The 20,924-nt window shown below is 42.4% G+C and overlaps 1 protein-coding gene across 1 annotated transcript; it reads left to right on the top strand.

The window, feature by feature from the left end:
* The first annotated feature begins 141 nt into the window (after positions 1-141).
* atxn7l2a (ataxin 7-like 2a) lies at positions 142-20,720 on the top strand. The gene is made up of 10 exons (XM_030419570.1): positions 142-286; positions 1,327-1,395; positions 3,713-4,052; positions 5,267-5,523; positions 9,015-9,097; positions 12,449-12,660; positions 13,352-13,532; positions 15,156-15,277; positions 18,011-18,983; positions 20,356-20,720. The coding sequence occupies exons 1-10, from the start codon at positions 157-159 to the stop codon at positions 20,371-20,373; spliced, it is 2,385 nt and encodes a 794-aa protein (XP_030275430.1). The 5' UTR covers positions 142-156; the 3' UTR covers positions 20,374-20,720.
* Positions 20,721-20,924: the final 204 nt, after the last annotated feature.

Genomic DNA, 20,924 nt, shown 5'->3' with positions numbered 1-20,924 from the left:
GGAATTATTTAGAGGCTTTCTTTTCTGGTCCTCTGTCTGTCTGTGTGTGTGTGTGTGTGTGTGTGTGTGTGTGTGGGTGTCCCAAGAACGCGCACGCAGGAAGTTCCTATCCTGTCGAGAGCGCGAAATATGACGTAAGTTGCTTGCCGCGCAGTGATGATGGCGGTGCGTGAACGCGCAGTAAAAGTAATGGCTGCTCTGGATCGGCGGGTGCCTAGCCTCGATGATTTCGTGGGTCAAAGCTGGACTGCCTGGACCGAGTGGGCCGGTGTGACAGCGGCGGATGGTAAGGAAGCATATTGACGCAAACACTGGCAGCTACGAAGCCATTTAACCAAAGCACCGGGGTTTATTTTCGTGGAAACGGAGGACAGTGCTAACCATGTTACCCAAACAAAGACCCTGCCGGGTCCTAGTGCTGGGTGGGTAACATGTTGCTCTCTCCCAGGTCTCACTGCATATGCTGTCTTCAAGAAAAAAAATAAGTGATAGTTACTAATAGATAGCCTCTATAGTGTGTGCTTTACGGCTGTGGCCGTGAAACAAGCTGCCAGCGTTTAAGAGACGCGTTTCATTTCATTCTAACGAGTCGGGCAGCGGTGGCATCAGAGCGGAAGGAGGCTAGTGTGGATGGTTGGGCGAGCAACTTCTTGTCTTGGAAAGCTAGGCTAGCTAGCCAGCCAGACTAGCGTTGTCGACGAGGCAGTTAGCGGTAGCATGCTAATGCTAGCAGCAGGAGGATTGAGAGTAGACACCGGTGACGGAGGAGGAGTCTGATGCTGTTGCCACCATGTAAATGCTGGCCCAGCCTTCGATATTGCTAACGTTACTCTGTGTCCTTTTCGCTTCATTTTAATGTCCCCCTTTCATTGCCAGCGTCGCCGCCTCCATTTAACTGATGTTAACATTTCTGTTTGCGACAGGAAATCCCAATATATGTGACTTAAGCCCAAAAAGTGCTCATGCCCTTCCCAGTTTAGAGTATGTGCGCTCACTCATTGTCTGGCAACCCTCCAACTGCTACTTTGACCATAACTATCAAATAAAGTCCTCTTCACCCACATGATACCTTTAGCATCTTATTGTTGTCAACAAACTATGACACACATGACTAGAAACAAATGACCAGCAGCAGCAGTCAGTGGAGAAGCAGTTGACCTGCAAATCAGTCCTTTTATATAACACAGCTTAAGGGCCTGTTCATGTGCAGATTTTGTGGAGTCAGGTCAGGCTTTGTCTTGTTGATGAACCTGACTTACAACTTTGGGGAAACATCTGACCTTCCAAGGGGCTTATTGGACATGCCTCTTATGTGTGATGTTTCAGGGCCTGTTGTGGACGACTGCAGCAAGAATGGCAAAAAGGCTGCAGAGGCCATGTCACTCAGTAAGGAAGGTAAGTTTGTCTGCTATCATCTTCAAGATATTATAAGAAACATACGTCTGTTGTTTGGGACATTTAAAACCAAGAATTTATATTGTGTAAATGGATGAGCATGAAAGTTGGGCAGTGTTTTGCTTAGGCACCTTCTGCCACCTGGCCTGGCTGTCTGTAGCAGCAGCAGCTGTCTTTGATTGTGCGTATGTGTGTAAGTATGTTCACCTTACTTGCAGTCATCTACAATATGTCATGTGAGAATAACAGCCAACACATGATGATGATGATGATGATGAAGAAGAAGAATGGGCTGGGCCCACACATTTGCCTTGATTTGAAGCCTGTTGGTTTTTAATTAAAGCTGTCCCTCCTTCCCACTTAGGTTACATCTACTTAGGGATTTGTTTCAGTTCATGTATAATAGAAATCCATAAAATTGCACTATCATATCTCACCATCTCATTCATTACCTATACCTGCTTGTTCTGCTCAGGGTGACGGGACTGAAGTCTTAGACATTAAACTTGAGGTGATGTAACGTACATATAAGACGGCCAACTCGCCAGTCAGTGTAGCCTGCAGGTCTTGCACCCCTACACCCCTTGCCCCTACCACTTGAGCTTGATTTATGCCTATGCTTTGAGTGTTGATTCTGCATATATGCTAAAGGTCATAGCATAAGCCGTAGTCCGACACGCACGTTCCCAGAAGTTCGACTGCATGTTACAGTGACACAAACCGCAATGACTGTGATTTGTCTTCTGGTGGCATCGCATATCCTGCTTCTCCTTGAGTGCTTAATGGCGATGCTGACATCTGGGATTGTTAACAGTTGTTTCCTCACTAAATACACTGCTCCTCTTCCTGGGTTATACTCTTCCTCCAGAGCCAGTCTTCGCTGCCAAAGTGTCTCTGGCGAGAGAGTTGATAGCCCTGATGTCTGAAGGCTGCCTCTTCACAAGCAGCCCTGTGACAAACATCACCCTGTCAAAACCAAGTTATGTCCTGTGTCCAAGCTCGGTTCGTATAAACGGGCTGCAGAAACCATTCCCAGTAATTTGCCTACTGGAGAAAGTACAGCTAGTAGTCAGCTGGATCAGTACTTCTAGCATCACCAGCAACGCAGACACATCAGTGCACATGTATGAATGCTTACAAAGGCATAGGCCATGTCCATAGGCAATGTGGAAAGGCTACATACAGCAATAAATCAACCTTTAGTCCTACCCCTCCGTTTTGCGCATTCACACTTATTGTGTCCTGATTTTTGTTGGAAAATGGGGTAAGGGAAATTTTAAGGGCTACATGGCCTACCAAGTGGCATTTTTCAGATGCATACTTCAAACTAAAAGCCAATTGAAAGCAATCTAGTTAACGTTATTGTTATTGCTGATTTGTGCTATTTTGTCTGTCTGTATTTCAGTGTTGCATTTCCCCCTTTGAGGCATCTAATGGCCAAAATGTTAACTAAACTCCAACAGCAAAGTTGCTGTATTCGGTATCACTTCTCTAATATCAGTGCAGACTAGTAAGGTAGGAGCGCAGGTTTGTAATGTTAGCCCATAGAGCACTGCCTGTGGCAAGTACTAAAGCAATTTTTTTTTTTTAATTTGATTGATAGCGTGCAGTTTTGATCAAATTGCAAGTGTCCATGCTTTTCTATTTCATTCAGATAAATGGCATTGTGATAATACCAGGATTGCTAAAGTAATGCAAAAGAAATCAACGTGGCTGTAGACAACATATTTGAAATGTCTGGTCATCCTTTTACACAAACCCCATCGAGGACTACTGATGTATGAAGGTTTGTCCCAGTTAAAAAGGGGAGATTTCAACCACTACCCTGTGTAACACTGTTCTGATGGGCAAGGGGGGTTAGGGGTAAAAATTGGAAATGGGATAGAGCCCAAGACTTGGCAACAATGCCTCATGGCTAACCACTGCACCACCAATGCGCAGTGTTATATCATGAACACACCATGCATTCAGCATAGAGCTGCATGTCCATCCAGAGCCTTGCTTCTCTCTTTTCTGATTTAAAACAAACAAAAAAAGAATATATCACTAGCATAAATACAGGTATTGCCAGCCAGATGCCAGAATTTAAGAAGTTGGGTACACATTAGGATACCAAATGACATTAACAGCTAAAAACTGTTTTCATCTAAATTTTCTCCCAGTGTGGTCAGACTCTGACAGTACTTCACAGTGAGAAAATCTGCCCTCTTTCCATCATGCAGCAATCATCTCTGCCTGCCCCAGAAAGTATCATTGCTATGTTACTTCCATTCAACTCTTATATGTGTCTCCTATCTCCTGTCCCCTCTCCTCCCAGACATGTCCATCTTTGGCCTCTATCCCGGCCATGATGACTTTTACCTGGTGGTGTGCAGCCATTGTGGCCAAGTAGTGAAGCCGCAGGCATTTGAAAAGCACTGCGAGCGGAGACACGGCCCTCTGGCCAAGCTGTACGCCCGACTACGCTCTCCCACCCCTGCACCACAGCCCCAGCAGAGGCCCCACCACAGCCACTCTCCTTCCCATGGGACCAACGTTGCCTCCGCTTCACCCTGGGAGGGTCGTGGCCAAGGAGTTGGGCAGCTACGGGCAGCCCCGCCTTCGCCTTCCACCCCACCCCAGTACAGACACTCCAAGAGCTCAAAGGATGCAGTACGGTAAGAGTTGGGGTTGGGCAATGTCTGCTGAATTGGCATATGTCTATGTCTGCAGTGAAATATCATGAGAGACAATGACAACGTTTACAGATTTGAGGCAGCGTGTCCAGTCAACATTCAGCAGTTGTCTATTAGCTCACCACTGTAGCAGCTGCTGTTTCCCACCGTTGCTCTGATATGAATCTTCAACTGTCTCATCCTGCAGAGGAAACTATCTCCCATGACCACTGGCATCCCAGTGTCAGGTTTAAAAGCGTCTTGGTCTCCGCACCATGTGTCTGTAACTTAGCTTTATTCAGCATAAAGCAACATTGGCTGACTAGCCAAGGAAGCTAAGCTAAGAAAACTGTATAAAAATGAGAATAAAAACAGAGTGTCTAGGGATCGCCTAATTGAGCTGGTTTAATAAGACAATAATAAACAGGACATGGAGACATGGAGCTGAACTGAGCAGCAACGTACTTTAATTTCCTCTCCCCACATATCGCAAACAACAACAACTCTGGCCCGACGACAACTATGTGGGGACACGCCACCTTATTGAGCTCTCTGGTGGAGAGTCTTTCAAATCACAATGTTACCATGGTCAGAAATTAGATGGACGATGGCATCATTCATCACCCAACAAGAGAGCAGAGTGGGACAAGTTTGGGAGCCAGTTCTAACCAGAGCTCATGGGTCACAGAATGTACCATCCTAAAAAAGTAGATAAAAGATAGTGTAGTCCCATGTTTTGTTGCCCCTAACGTAGGGCTTGGCATATCTATCATATTGCTAACTTGATGTGAGACGCATCTTAGATTATGCTTATTGTTATTGTTGTGGGAATTCTTCTCCTGTAAAGGCAGATTTATGATGTCATTTTCTAAACTTACCAGTCCATCCTTCTTGTTCTAATACTAATACTAATCCACACTGGTGATGATTATTTATCTAAAATCCTGTAAATGTGCTTAATATTTTGTAAAAGTACCGACAGTCATCCCTACAGATATTGTCGCAATATCAAAAATGCTGCGATATTTGATTTTGTCACCCAGTTGCAGTGTTAATTTTTTGAGGAGATTTCAAATTATCATGATATAAATTGTGCATCTCAATATGGCGTGTGATTTTTTTTCTTCTTAGAAAACCCAGTGAGATTTGTTGTTCAGAAGTGTTGTTCAAAGTTGAGCCAAAAGTTAACTTTTTACTTGCCTTCTTCCATGACCCAGACATTCCCCAGTGGAGAAGTCCTCCCACAGCAGCCACACAGACTCATCATTATTCAAGCAGCCACCACCTCTGGAGCCTCCGATGAGCTCTCCCCCTCCATCACTCAGAGATCCACCCTGGCCGCATGGAGGTACTCCGCCTAGTAGACCATCACCCAGTGACAGGCCCCCCACCCAGAGCCAGAGGAAGGACTCCTCGTTGGCTTCTACATTGCCGGGCCATCGGATCCCAAGACCCTACAACAAAGTGGCCTCCAGTGAGTACAAATGGAGAAATTTGGCTAATATAAAAAGAATAAGCGTTTGAAGAATGGATGCTTATCATATAGTCTGTTTTACCCACTGAATAATCAAAGTTCTGTTTCTTACATCCATGTGGAAAGTCTTAAAGAGGAAGTTATAACTATTGATTAAAACTGTTTAATATCCAAAGATTATAGGATAATATGTGCAACAACTGGGGTTTATACTCGGACACCAAGAATACCTCACCTTGATTTGCCAGAGGTTGTGTATTATTTTCATAATCTGTAGCTCTGAAGTAGCTTTCTCATCAAAATCCTAAATCATACCTGGAAGTCTACCGTTTTCAGCAGTTTCAGCCCAGTATTGAACCTCAGATCCAAGGCACATGGCAAGTTTACCCTGATTATATGTGAGTTTGAGGATCACTTAACAAATTGGGCCTCAACCAACTTTGCTAACCAAGTGTTCAGACCGATAACAGGAATGTGGAAGCTGCAATGATAGGGCATGTTTTGGAAGTGTAATGATTTGAGTGTTTGATCTGTGAGTTTGAAAGCTTATCATATGCCAACACACTGCACTGCAGTTTATAATGCTATGAGGCAGGATTTTACAAATGGGGAAAAACAACTTCTTTTTTTTCCCCCAGTCTTGATAAAGGCAAGGCAGGCAGCACAGCGGCGCAGTGGTTAGTGCTGTGTCCCACAGCAAGAAGGTCCTTGGATCAGGACTTGCCTGGGGCAGGCAAACTCTGCTTGTGCACAGATGCAGAGTTTGTATGTTCTCTCCGGGTTCCTCCACAATCCGGGTACTCCGGCTTCCTCCCTCCCACCCACAATCCAAAGACATGCAAAAAAGTCAGGTTACTCTAAATTATTCGTAGGTGTGAGTACGAATGGTTGTTTGTCCCCATGTGTCAACCCTGTGATGGGATTGGCTGCTGTGACCCTGAAAAGAATGAGCAGTTTCAGATGATGGATGAATGATAATGGCGAAGTAAATGGTGAAATGACACCATCAATGGTTAAACTTATTTGTCAACTGACCTGTGTCGTGTACATTTTGGAAGCAGTGAGTTCCAAATGCATAATTATTGTAGCTTTGTACATAAATGGAAGAGAATACACCTTTGGGCTAGGCGATTAATTGAATATTAATTTCAATTCCGATTTCGGCTTCCCTCGATCATGAAAACAAGAAAACAATAAAGCGATCATTCTGCCGCATGCCGTGTCTTGTGTGGTAAATGCAGCAAACCCTCACATCTCCACCTGTGCACACCGCTCCGCCGCGCCCCAAAATTGTGCTTTCAGCCACGCCGGTGCGTATTGCCAGTGCGTGTTTGGAAAAATCGTGTAGAAGGAGATGGTAGAAGATGGCAGAAATACAGCTTTTGGTCGGGAAGAAAGGTAAAGCGAATTATGTGGTGTAGAAACACTTAAGTTTCGAGGAGTCTGACTAAGAACAAATGAAGATATTGTGCAAGGTATGTCACGCGACCGTGTCTGCACCTCAAGGGTACAAGACCAATTTATTTAACCATTTAAAGTCCACACACAGAGTAATACATGACCAAGCAGTGAAGGAACAAAAAAAGTAAAAAATGAAAAGCTCCTCGACTCCCGCCACCGCCACACAGTCCTCAATTAAGGGCACACTATGTGTTACCATCACGTCACCATATCAGCAGAATTTATGGAATTTATGGAATTAATGGTTTATTGTGGCTGGACTGTCCAGCCCCGCCTTACCGCAGGCTGCTGCCATTACCTTCTCAAATGATATGCAAACCACGCTCTACTTGCCCCTCCCCTCAGGCCCCTCCCTCTCGACGCCAAAACAGTGACAGAAAGTTGAAACTGAAAATCAGTGACACTGAAAAAAAACTGACATTGTAAAATAAAATCTGTCACTGAAAAAAAAGTGACATGAAGAAAAAATCTGAAGATTGTCATTGAAAAATACAAAAAAATCCCAATAAAATGATAAGATTTTTGCATTTGAATTACTTTCTTTTTTCAGTGCCAATACTTGTTTCAATGCCAATACAACTGTTTTCAATACAAATGTTTCAATGACAATGTTTCTTTTTTCACTACTGGTTTTGTTTTCAATACCAATTTTTTTTTTGGATGCCAAATTTTAAAGTCACCGTTCTGGCTCCATAAGAATTGCGCTGCCTGCCCTTTATGACGAATGCTGCGGAAAAGTTGCAAGAGAAGTGTCAACAGCATTATATTTTGCCACCACAACGGACCTATGGTCAAACCGCACCGGGACAGTGTTTATTTATTATTTTTACATATTATTTGATTCATTTTATTGATCTATTTTCTCTTATTTGCATTTTTCGTGTTTTTCAGTTTAAACTTATCGTGTTGAAAGAAATACCAGAGTTCAAAGTTCAGTAAGTGCTTGTTCTCAAATCAAAGAAGAATCGTCTTTAATAATCGTGATTACAATATCAATCAAAATAATCCTGATCACAATTTTTGCCATAATCGAGCAGCCCAAATACACCTAACACAAAAAGATGTTTCAGAATGGTAAAATGCGACTGAAGCGCATTCCTCCAAACATATTTAAAAGACCCAGCAGAGGACTGCACGGGACAATCACTGTGACAACCTGGTTGCAATTTAGTGTGTGACACAAGAGGTAAAGAGACCTGGACTAGAGTGATAGTATGACAGACTGACCATCGCTCAGTGTCAGCTCAAGAGCCAGTAGTCAGAGCTAACAAGCTATGAGCAGCTGCTGCCAGACTCTGTGCATCCGTGCTGGAAACAGAGAGTCTGCTGAAGCTTTGACAGTCACTTGAAGCACATTAACGGCCCTTTTCTGAAAAGGTTTCAGTGTAGTAGCTGAGCCCCCGGTTTAGGGCCCAGATAAACCAGACCAACATCAAAGAACTAGTGGCGATGAAAGCTGACTGTTGGGCCTGCTGACATCGTCTGTGTCTCGGCCAAAAGGCTACAGCTGCTCTGCGCCTGTGTGAGAGAAAATAAGTCCATTCTACCAGGTAACTGTAGTCTGTTCTCGTCATTTGAAAAGGGAAACTGGAAGACTCAGGACTTTCACTTTCAGATATTCAGTATCGATATTGCCGACATTTGACTACACTACTGCAGTGACAGTACTGCATTGCTACTGCAACCTGCCGTCAGAAAGGGAAGAGAGCAATGAAGAATAGCTGGTACATGTGTATAGATACGGTTGAAAATAAAGACTGTAACTGTTATACATAATCGGAATCTGTGTATCAATACGTTGATATTTATAAGTGTAGACATGTGTCCAAGTGACCACAAACAGAAGTTGCAGGAATTCCATCTTGCAGAACACATTCTGGTGAAAATGCATACAATGTTTAAATGTCTGTTTTAACAAGATGAGTTGGCATTATTGACGGCACTATGTGGGAGTATCGAGATAGTGCCTTTTTTTTGATTTTCCATGCCTGTGTGATGATGTAGCTGAGATGCTGTTTGTGTGTCCTCAGAGAGGGAGTGTGACTTGGACAAACACTGCGGTGTCCTCGACCCCGACAGGAAGAAGGTCTGCACTCGCCTCCTGACATGCAATGTAAGCTCAAAACACACTAACTCTTCTCAGGACTAAAGTTTTATCTCTTGTTTTAATTTTTCTCTATTTTCTCTGTATTATTCAGTAAAAGGTTGAGAGGCTAAATTTAAGAATCTGGTCCTGTCACGAATCTGGTCCTGGTCCATTTCATCCAATTAGTATACATCAGGAAAGTAGGTTATGAGTTTTATGGCTGTAACATTCAGCCCACAAGTTAAATATTATTTTGTGATAAGGTGCCTATTATGATCAAATAGTTGACAGTAAACAGAAATGGGTATATTTGGTAGAGAGTGGATTATTTGTGATGGAGGCACTAAACAACAAATTGACACCCCTAAAGTTTTTTTAAAATGCTTATCTACATGGCCAACTACAACGAACATAAATGGCAAGTGAGACAGACAGGAGTGTCTGATAGGGATGTCCTCATCATGTTTTTTTCCCCCTGTTCTGAGTCCTTTAACATCTAGTAAATGCCGATACCGAGTCCTGATCCAATACATAGCCTTAACTGACATTATCCTAGATAATACAGCTGTATTAAGAAAAAAAGTACCTGCATTCAAGCTGTTCTTTAATAGGTTTTTATTTTGTTGAAACAAAGTTTATACTTTCATATGGCTCTTTTTTATTCTGCTATTGCACCATTGGCCTACCACCTTCCTTGCATTGGCGAATGAGTCTGTGATGCTGTGCTGTGACAGCAGACCCTTGTGTACAGCCAGATCCTCTTCCTCAGAGATGGACTGGTCATCCAGAGTGATTAATTTAATAACCCTCTCTGTAATATTTTTGGCCATGTCGCTGTCTCAATATTTTGTCTTTCCTTTTGAATGTATCTGAGAGTGGTTGATGCTTCAGTGTCTTTGCTTGTATTGCTTGAGTGAACTTGTATTCCTTGTGTTTGTTATTTATGTGCCGTAACACATTTGTAGCATTAAATGCAGCTCTTTCGGTCCACGTTCAAAATGAACGATCCCAATCAGTGAAACAATATCCATATTGGCCCTGATCCCGATCCTGCAGATTGACTGGGGACACTCCTAGTGTCTGAATGTGTTGGTGTCATTCTTGAAAAAGTTCCCATGCTAATGTTTTTATAATTGTTAGTTGTGCCTCAATGGGAACATTCTCATATTTCTTCCAGGGATGCGCATAATTTTTCTTTCAAAGTCTATATGTAAAATTGACCAGAATTCTACCATAGGTGCTTTGTTTTGTGTAAAGTTTAATCGACAATGTGGATTAATAACGTATTCTACATTTCGTCATTGTTTTAAAAGTTGCAATTTACATTATTATATTACCTCATTTGAAAAAGATAAGAGTGACAACAATCTGAGATCAGAGTAGATTCTTTTTAATGACTGAAGCGGCTGTATCTACTCCTTGTTACTGATCAGCACTGACTGATACGGAGTGGTGAAAATGGCTCCCAGCACAGGAAGAGTCCTTATATGGTGGCTGGTGTGTGAAGGAGGAAGTGAGTGTGAGAGGCCACATCCAGCTGAGCAGAGACAGGATGACCTGATTAACAGGAAATGACAGGAGTGACGGGAAAGATGGGCAGGAAAACAGCCTGCATCTTATACCTGCTCTGTAGGTGCACAAATGCTCAGTTGGCTGTATTTTTTTAGTCAACCTGCTAATAGGAAGGAACCATGTCTGTCTGTCTGTCCGTCCCATTAAATGAATTCCTAGAAGCAGTTAATGATTTAGCTTTCTGACAGGAATTGGAATTTTTTTCATTGAAAAAAATTCCAGATTTTGTACCGCTAGAATCAACTTAATTTATCTGTTTAATCAGTGCAAATGTAGGTTTTGGGAATATGAGCACTTTGAGGATGTCACTTAAAACTGTGGCGATGTGTGGTGTGTGTGTCAATTCTGTTGTCATAAATAGAATAAATCTATTATAAATTTTCTGATAACAGACGATCAACCGTTAATAACCTGATACATTTTTGATCCTGTGTTTGCTTTGGCTCCAACTTCACATGCTTTGTTAAAACACTTGGACATCTCCGAAACACACAGAGCTCTGGCCTGCAAGTGGACTATGAAGCAGTCTAGATAAATGGCAGCCACCACTTGCTATTAATCTAATGATATGATTCCTTTTTGAGTCGTAGTGGAAATCTTGGGTTGTAACAATGTCTACCAGTTGAATTGTTTGCAGTGATTATGACAGCCCAGAAACATTTCCAGTCATTGGAAAGAGACCCTAGTCTTTTTCTAAGGTTAAGATCAACTTCTAAGTCCTCAATAATCTTCAAACTTGTGCGCCCCTTTGACAGTGGAATTAAATCATTGATGGGTCCCAGTAGCTTAATACCTAATCAAATCAGATCATTTTCTTATGAATCCCATCACAGTTACTCTTCTTCTTACCTTAGAGAACTTATAGCGAAACTTCTGTCCATCTTGCCTGCACCCAGAGCTCCCCGTTTATTTGCCAGTCCCATGGTTGTTGTACTTAAACATTTTTGCTTTTATAAGTCCAGTCGAGCGCAGTGCATGTAGTTGTTCTAGCTTTTCTACGTTTGAGAAAACAAGTCTTTCTTGCATCTTTCTTCTACTTATGCAGATAGTGATAGATAGTGAGAAAACCATATTTCCAGCATGAAATTATTCATTAAAGATGCTGTCAGACAATTTGAGGTTGCTGCTCTATTGTTTACGATGTAAACATGGTGATATTAATAAAGAAAGAGAGGTCAGCTGCTGCTCACTTGAAAGTGCATGTGGTGCTGCTGTGAGTTGATGATGGTCAAACATTTTTCAGCTTGCCATCATCATGGCAACCACAAGAAAAATCCCCTTATGAAATTGATAAAAGAGAACATTTTGCTGGTATCAAAGTTCCCTGAATTCGAAACCTCCTTAATAGAAAACAAACAAATCAAAGAAGGTAAACTGTTTTGGAGCAAATTTTGATCATCTCGTTTAGGTGGTAAATGATGATTATTATATTAACTGTGTCATATTGATATCCCTTTCCTTTATTCTAACCTATAATCTACTGTATCTGGCAAAGTGATGAGATTAGAGTAGTTATGGTGCAGGTTGTTTGGAACACCAGCATCGTCGGTGAGGGAGTTTCACCCTGCTGTAGTCCGTTCAAAATGCCAAGTAGTGATGTCATTTGGTGGCTGTCACAGCAGTGTTGTCAGAAGACACATTTACAACTTAGGTTAAGTTTGGTGGAATACAGCTTTATAAACCCACCTTCTTTGATGTCAATCAGTCCACATCTTTGTGACACTTACCAGGTACAAGTTTTAGCCATTTACTTGAAATTAAGTTAAATGAAATACTAACTCCTCTATACTGTGTTGTGATGCTTAGATCCACTCAATCCACCAGCGAAGGAAGGTGGTGGGCCGCAGCAAAAACTTTGACCAGCTGGTGGCAGAACTCAAGACAAAGGTGCGAGAGAAAGGCGCCCAATCCCTGGAGGGAGGCTCCTCCACTGGACGCTCCCCCAGCCCAGAGGCCCCCAGGGAGCAGGCTGGGGCTCCACACTGCAGGAGACCTCTGGCCAGCCTCCCTGCTTTCAGGTTAGTGAGCTTTACTAAAGGTAGCTAGTGATGCATACACAAATTTGCATGGTGTCTTCTAGGGCATTCTCGACAGTATGAACCTTTTATCTTAAAGATTTTACAAGGCTACCAAATGATTTGCTGTGTTTGAAAACTGAGGAGAACATTCAAATCAAACAGCCACACTACTGCCAACTCACACACACTAATGATAGTTGATTATTTTATCCATCCTTGTTAATCAAACAAAGAATTTGGCTTGTGGCAGAGATGTGTGGTCAGCTACTGAAAAAGGGAAATGTTTTTTACCCAGCTTACTTGATCTACTAACATACAGCTGATCTGTGTGTTGCGAGTGTTCAACCCACACTTAACCTATTGACTGTCGAGGTTAAACTGTAATTGTCATAACCAGGCTGCCATCAGCAGTTTTAGTCACTTCACTATTAAACCACAGAATACAAAGGAATATGATGACATGCACACCAAATGTAGCTTTTTTCAGTTCAGCTTGGTGTTCTCACATACTTACTCATACTATCTCATGCTCTGTACTGCTTTTGCTAATTTCTAAACATTGTCATCATCATCTTAATGATTGGCACACATTCCTCACTCTAAACCCTGCTAGTATGAGATGATAAGGGCTTAGGGTTAATGGCATGTATGTTTATTTTTAACTAACTATTTAAATTTGCTTGTGTTACAGTCGGTCTACGACTGCGTCTGAGAGCACCCAGGAGGAGGAGAAGCAGCGGCAGGATGAGGGAAGTCACCGAGCCCCCTCACCGCTCATCCATGGGCGAATCTCCAGTGATGAAAGTGAGGCAGAAGGACCAGAAGACCCTGTTGAGTTCTCATCTTCTGCTGCACATCCTAAACCACTAGCGGTGAGCAGTTTGTTCTCGGGATTAACAGTTGGAAAAGATTCTTTTGAGTTTTTAAGCATTTTTTTATCTTCTTTTTTCCCTTTAGGCAACATAAAGTCCTAATCAAACTCAAAGACATGGCCCTGGCATAGACTGAGTTGCTTTATGTGTTGGAAAATAATTGCTTTTCCCAAGTAACAGGACATACTAGTAATGCACGAATGTGATTATCACATTGAACTGGGTCTGTCCACCTTTTTTAAATGTTTAATATCTGAGCTTTTGTAGGCATATGTTATCATGACATTTTCCAAGACATCTTTTTGAAATGTGATATCAACATCCATTTAAAACAACACTACTACTAAACTCACTACTGCTAAATGCCCTAAATGTACTGCAAAGCATACTAGATCCACTGCCATGCTTTTTTTTGTCAATTGTTTTCCCAGATGTTTTTTTGTCCAAACCAATTTGGTTTGGTGTCATCAGACTGCAGCAATTTTGTTTCTCAGTGCTGTGAGTGTCATGTGGGGCAATGAAGGCATTGCCTCTTTTGAGGAGATCACAGGTGGTAAATTTTCCTGGTCAGAACTGGAGAGTTTGTGCACACAATGCTGCTCAATGGATCAATGCACTGCTATGCCAGTGTCAGCTTAAACTTGGTTGAGGTTGAGTTAGCTTCCTATACCTGGCTGCTACTGTCAGCTCTATGGGAGATTTATCTTGATCTTGCAGGTCGTGTCTTAATTTCAGTACTTCCTCATTACTCCATATCATAGGGAGGTTAAGGATAGTGGAAAATGGCTTGTAACAGGTCGGTCGACTATGTATCTTTTTACATCAGGCAATTGCTTTTTATTTGTTACATTATGTCTTTTATCCTCCATCTGAAAAGAAATATCATTTGGAAAAAAGTGTCAAAGAATTTTGGCTTTATGTTTACCCTGAACTTAGGCCTAAATTGTACAATATCTCATGTATTGTTCTATTAGGTTGATGGAAGGAAATGGAGGCTAATGGGTATTTTTGGTTTGCAGAACTGTTCCACTGTCATGTTGTTCCCTGCAGTGGTTGTAATGGTGGTTGTTGTTATTTTGGTTGTATCATGTTTTACCTTGAAATACACAAAAACCAGATACCAATGATAAGTGATGTTGCTAGCTATTTGTCCTGTGTCCCCGACACATTCAAATCATTCAAAAAGGGGGAAAAATGCTACCATGCTAAAATTTAAGATTTTATCATTAATTTCAACAATCACAGCTCCAAACTTGGTACTGCTAAATTAGCAGGCCACTGTCAATGGTGATCAACTCAGATTGATTCAGATTACTGATGTCGATGATGACAGGTGAAGCCTTACCATCAAGGGTACACATCGTGTTAATACCAAAATTCATTTCTTTTGAAATTTGTTGAAAGTGTATTGGGATGATGGGATAGGGCTGGACACGACTCAGTTTTTTTGTCTGTTGAATTGGATTTGGAAGAAAAAGATGCATCTATTTTTTGTCAGTTCGGCACCACACGTTCTATTAGCCTACATGAGCATGTTTAACTTGTAGTCAGATTTCTGTCTTCTCTCCCACTGTCAATCTGTCATGACTATCTGTCATTCATGATTTTCTGTCTTTTCTGTAGGTGTGTTCATTTGGCAGCCATGCTCTGGGTCACGGCATCTACACATTTGACAGGAGACTTCATCACCTGAGGTCGGCTCTCAGCAGCATGCTGGAGCAGCACATCAGTGCCCATCTTTGGAAGTAAGTTCACAGTACTGTTAGTACTGTTCACAGGCCCTTTAGGCACTGCTCTTCTTTTATGGTGCAAGTTGATTTTTATATATTAAAATCTCTATACATTATAAATCATATACATCCCATGCTGGTGACTGAAAATTGGGCTGAATGTTTTTAGTGGGTTCAAAGAGTTTCACTGATTTAAAAAAAAAAAAAAAAAAGAAGAAGAAAAGGAACACATTTTTTCCAACCGTTCTATGGATATGAATATGCTTTTCTGCACAAACTTGTCTATCAGTAAGCAATTCAAAATGTCACAAGGTTAGCAAAGGCTTTCAATGGGCAGGAATTGTCTCTGCTTCCTGTCCAGAATATTGATGTAGTTCTAATCTGACAAAACTGAGCTGTCATGACAGATGGCTGATGTGCCTACACTACAAATGTTCGGCCCCCATACAAATTGGCTGCTACTTTTAATGACATACACTCTAACACCATCCTGATCACAGTGAAATTTGCCAACCCACAGTGTCGTGTTGAAATGCTTGGTGGCAAATGATAATTGGTGGATTGTACCAGATCAATAGCATCACTCTTGTTCCACCTCCATCCTATTTAGGTTTTTTGTAAATTCTTCGCACTTGTAAATGGATGAGGGATAGTTGAATCAGATCCTGTGTATTGTTAACACTAACAGATAAACTTGAGTGTAACCCACTGCTTAGTCACTAATGGATGAAGCAGATGGTGTTTTCAGCTGCCCAGAATAGCATTGGAGAAGAGTCTGTGAGATTGGCAGTAAAATGGAGACTGGTTCCATGAATATCAGCTGATATCGACAGCATTTACATGTACACAAGAACATCCGAGCCCTGCAGCAACCTAGTTAATAGCAAATCTGAGCTTCTGTGTGGCTTCTGAGTAATCAGATTGTCCCCCTACCCACTTCTATATTTTTGAACAGAGATTGTCATACTGTATCATAATTGTGTTATGATTATTTTACATATTGAGAGAATGGTGTAGGACATGCAGCCCTTATTTGATCCCTGTTAGTGTTTTTAAATCAAACAAAAGAACAATATGAAAACAATTAAACAAGTACAAATGGTATTCTGACCCCCCCCCCCCCATCCTGGGAAAAATAAAAATTTGATTCCCCAGTATATCCACGTAAACACAAAGAGCAGCGTTTGTAGGAGCAATGTAGTTTTCTGTAGCAGGCTGGATGACAATTGGCCTTGGTGTTTAACTCAGGAGTTCATGTAGTTGTGCCCTCCAAAGTTGACATCATATTTTCATCCCTGCAAGTTTAAATGTACAGATAAGTTAAAAAGAGATGGGCTCATCGAAGCTCATATCCACTTTACAGCACTTTGAAAAAATACAAAATAAAATTTGCGCATCCACTTCCACTGAAACGCTGGTCAGTCAGTACGTTTATGTGTACATGCACATCTTAGTCGGATTACAGCCATAGTTACAGCCGACTATGCTACTCATTCAGACAACTGCAGTTGTCCGAGTATATATGCCTGTGAGAAAATCAAATTATATGCTGGAGCATGTCATACCCCGGTACGATAGGTGGCGCTGTACCCATTTCAACTAGTGGTAACAGAACCAGCTCCGGCTGACCTCTTTACGTCACCAGCTGCCTCGGCATTCGAGCAAGATGGCGTACAAAGAGCGAGATGAAGCTACATCTGTGTACATTACGTATATGGTGTCAGGGGTAGACAATAAGGGCAATTTGCCACTGGGGCTTTTGAAGCTCACTGGCCCCACCATTCTAACCACTGGCCCGGGACAATGTCAACATATCCCAGCCAATTCCTGCGGTCTAGCCATCAAGGCTGGAACTTTCTACAATACCAATACTAGTAAATTTCCATGATTCTCGATACTTACTCGATACCACGATTTAAGAAAAATAATAATAAATCATTCGGCTACTTTATTTAATAAATAAATGAATAACTGTTCCACATCAAACTTGTATTTAAGCTCCACTGTGCTTTAACAATGAAGTAAAAACAGAGTTAAAATGGTAAATATGCCTCAACACAAACGGAAAGTCATGTAGTCATTACTTTTATCTTCCAGTAGTTCAATGATAGAACTGTTGTTCTCATTCATTCACTTTCAGGCTGCTTCCACAGACTGATGCAAATCCAACTCATTGTTTCATTTTTCAGCTCTAGTTTGTGTTTACACACGTTTGTTTTTTCCCTGCTCCAAACCATGGATGTATTATGGTCTAAACGCGCACCACCGCTGTGGCGCACACCGAGCAGCTGGAGCGGCTCGAGGATCGGCCGCGTTCACATAAACGGACCGCGAGCTCGACTGTAGCCACACCGCAACGCAAAATCTGATCCGATCCGATGGAACGTATACATGCATGATTAATGCGAATTCGAATAATCTAGGTGTTTTAATCCGACTATGAGAAATGCAATCCGGTCCAATTTTAGTCAGACTAAGGTGTATACATGCATCTTAAAAATCCGATCATTGTCCGACTAACCCAATAATTTGGTTTTCTCGAGTGTCATGTAAACGCAGCGACTATCTTGCCCTAACAGACTCTTGTACATGCTGGGCTCAGCCCTATGGGCTCAAAAAACCTGTCTTCCAATTGGTGGACTACTTTCAGGCATTGAGGCAGCCGACTCTCAGTTAAGGAAACTGCTTAAACTTTGCATCCCTATTTAATCTAATGTTGGTTTATTGATTTATCTTCTCTGAATCTAGGAAAATACCTCAAGCCACAGACCTTCAATCTCCTCCTTCAGCCAAGACCATCACTTCCTCGTCTCCCTCCTCCATAGCTGCAACTTCTTCCTCTTCATTACATTCTAAGGTCCGCACAGGAAGTCATATCAGCTCCTCCCTAAAAATTGCATCCTCCTCCTCTTCTTCCAGTCGTGGTCCAGGCCGACCGCCGACAGCCATGCAATCAGAGAACTCCGAGGGCAGTGGCAGCAGCATTAGTGGTGGCCATCTGGTGTCTCCCAGTAAGCCTGTTGCGGTCCGTCAGGTGGCTCCTGGGCGACACAAGAACCCTGTGGGGCGTCCCAGCAAGCAGATGCTGAAGCTGCGAGAGGAGGCTGCTGCCGCCGCTGCCCTCCGCAAACGCAAAGCCCCATCCCAGGAAGGGGAGCACTCAGGCCCCGACAGGAACTGCATCATCCTCCAGGACAGGGGCCGCCCACCTTCTGCTGCCTCTTCCTCCTCCTCCTCTTCCTTCTCCTCATCTTCCTCTTCTAAACCACCCATTCCCTCACCTCTCCCACATGGACAGACCAATGGCACTCTTTCCCCGAGCAGCAAACCCCGCCCCCAGCCCTCCCCTTCAGAGTCCCACTCACCAGCCGCTAAGGCAGTATGGACCTACAGACGAACACACACTCCTCTGGGCCATTCATCATCCCCAGACCCCTCCTCTGCCACCAACAACTCCCACAGCCGGGGTGGCGTGGGGGACTCAGGACTGCACGGGCAGGGCAGTGGGAGGGGCTTTGAGCACCAGGGGCTGGTGAAGAAACGAAAGGGGAGTGGTATGGAGGAGCACTCGCCCTCCACTAAACCCTCAGCGCACCGCCTGCCCTCCTCCTCTTCTGGCTCTGCCACCTCCTCCTCTCCACGCTCTAACTTCTACCCCTGGAAGGACAGTAAAGGTGGGGGGCTGGCTGGGGGCGTGGAGAAGAAACTGGGCACACAGAAGGTGAGTCTGGAGGAGAGAAGAGCAGGACATCGAACAGCACACAGAATAACAGGAAAAAGTATATGGTAGTCAAAGTTACAATATGCTGCTTCTGTCTTTGAGTGAACTAATAGTAACCTTGTTCCTAAGTAGTAAAATATGTCCAGACCTAACACCCATCCTAATTTGTAATCAGTCTTAGAGCTGTCATTGACATCCTCTGTAAGCCTCTACAGGGCAAGAAGAGGCAGAAGGTGAACACTGCCAGACACTGATCCTGATGGTTTCTTTTCTTACCACGTCTTCATGACCTGTGACCTTCCTTCAGTTTGTTATGGAAACAACCAGCTATCTGCTCCCATACCATATGACACAGCTTTATTGTATGCACCCCAAAACGGTAAAATCAGGCAAACCAGAGGTGTAGGCATGAACAAACATTGGTCATGTAGAGGTTAGCCTGTAAGTCTAAAGGAGTATATCACAAAAAAGTTTAGAGTTTCAAACAATCACCTGTGCGGAAGTGACGATACACTCAGCTCACAAGTCAAGTTGATACACGATATTTGGTTCACGTGACGGGTCGATAATTGAACATTATTTTTGGGAAAACTTCTTATAAATTGTATTCGATCGAAAGTCACAAAATGCAAAACAATGCGGGTCCATTTTGAAATGCTTTAACTAGTAATCATCTTGTAGTGAATGTTACTTCGGTTCTACTTTCTGACTGAGTATGAATTATCATATGCAGTAAAAGACACAAACAATATATAAGTACTGTAAAAGGTTTTGCCACAAACTCAACTGCCTGGCTTCTCTCCTGTATGATTTCTTCAGACCTAAAAACTGTGCGTGAAGTATGTGTCAGCTTCTGACTTCTAATTGAAGCTGTGTGTGACGTTTTGATGATTTAATAGAAACGTCATTGTGTTTCGAAGCCAAAAAAGCTTGACTTCCCTGGTGTGAAAATACTTGGATCTTCTGTGTTGAGTGACCTATAGAGCGTGCGCACTGGAGACATCTGCCAACTGAACCAGCTAACTTGAATTGGGGATAAACCAATTAAATGATGCGGCTCTGCTAGACTTTCAAAATTTTATTGACCGATTTGCTCCAGTTATGACGGTGAAACAAGTCATTTCGCAGGGTTCTGCCGTTGACGGGTGTTTTCCCTTCAGAACAATGCATGATGGTTGGTGACCATCGGTCAGTCTTTTAAGGCTAATTCTAATTCAGTCTAATTCTTCCTTCTCTTCTCTTCTGATTATAACTTTTCTGACGCAGTGTATGTCAGTTTGTTTTACCACATGTTCAGTTCAGTTATGACTAGAATATACAAAACAATTGTTAAAATAGAAGTAATGATTTCAATTTTTCTTTCGTCCCACAGCCAAAACTGCACCATTAAGTGTGCCTGCCTTACAAGCCACTATGAGGGAGCCAGCTCTGCTCAGTCCAAGACTGAGGCAACAGGACTCAAGAGTGTGTGTGTTTGTGTACCTGCCTTTTGTTTATTGAATGAATGTTACAGTATGTGTGTGTCAGGTTGTTTGTATGTGCAGAGTTAGTGCAGTATGGATGTGTTGGTGTGTGAATTTTTTTTGTCTGGATGAATGTCTGAGGGAGAACTGGGAGTGGGTGGGTGGGCTAAAATTCAGAGTATGGATTTAGAAATACCTCAAGACCATCCGGTTATGCTGCTAAATTAAATATGTTGGTTTATAAAAATGGATTAAAAATGTCCTTTACACTTGGTTTCTGTGACTTATTTTTTGTCTTAGCACTTAACATTGTCTTTTCTCTAAATTCATTCTCATTCTCAAACTTTTTCCCCCATTAAGCAAGACAAACTTAAAAGTTGACCATGGGCCAAAAACAAGCAACTATTACTATATTTTACTTGTGTATTTAACTGTTGCTGTTTTTTAATGGCTAACTTAACTTCTGGCCAAGGGACAA

This window comes from Sparus aurata, chromosome 6 (assembly GCF_900880675.1).
Source record: "Sparus aurata chromosome 6, fSpaAur1.1, whole genome shotgun sequence".
NCBI classification, from domain to species: Eukaryota; Metazoa; Chordata; class Actinopteri; order Spariformes; family Sparidae; genus Sparus; species Sparus aurata.
Note: the sequence above shows the minus strand (reverse complement) of the source record. Positions and strands in the feature narration are given on the sequence as shown.

Excerpts from the sequence above, each read along its gene's own strand:
- atxn7l2a (XM_030419570.1), top strand. The coding sequence starts at position 157 with ATGATGGCGGTGCGTGAACGCGCAGTAAAAGTAATGGCTGCTCTGGAT. Across the intron at positions 4,053-5,266 it reads AGCTCAAAGGATGCAGTACG|ACATTCCCCAGTGGAGAAGT; the intron begins GTAAGAGTTGGG and ends TCCATGACCCAG. Across the intron at positions 5,524-9,014 it reads CTACAACAAAGTGGCCTCCA|AGAGGGAGTGTGACTTGGAC; the intron begins GTGAGTACAAAT and ends GTGTGTCCTCAG.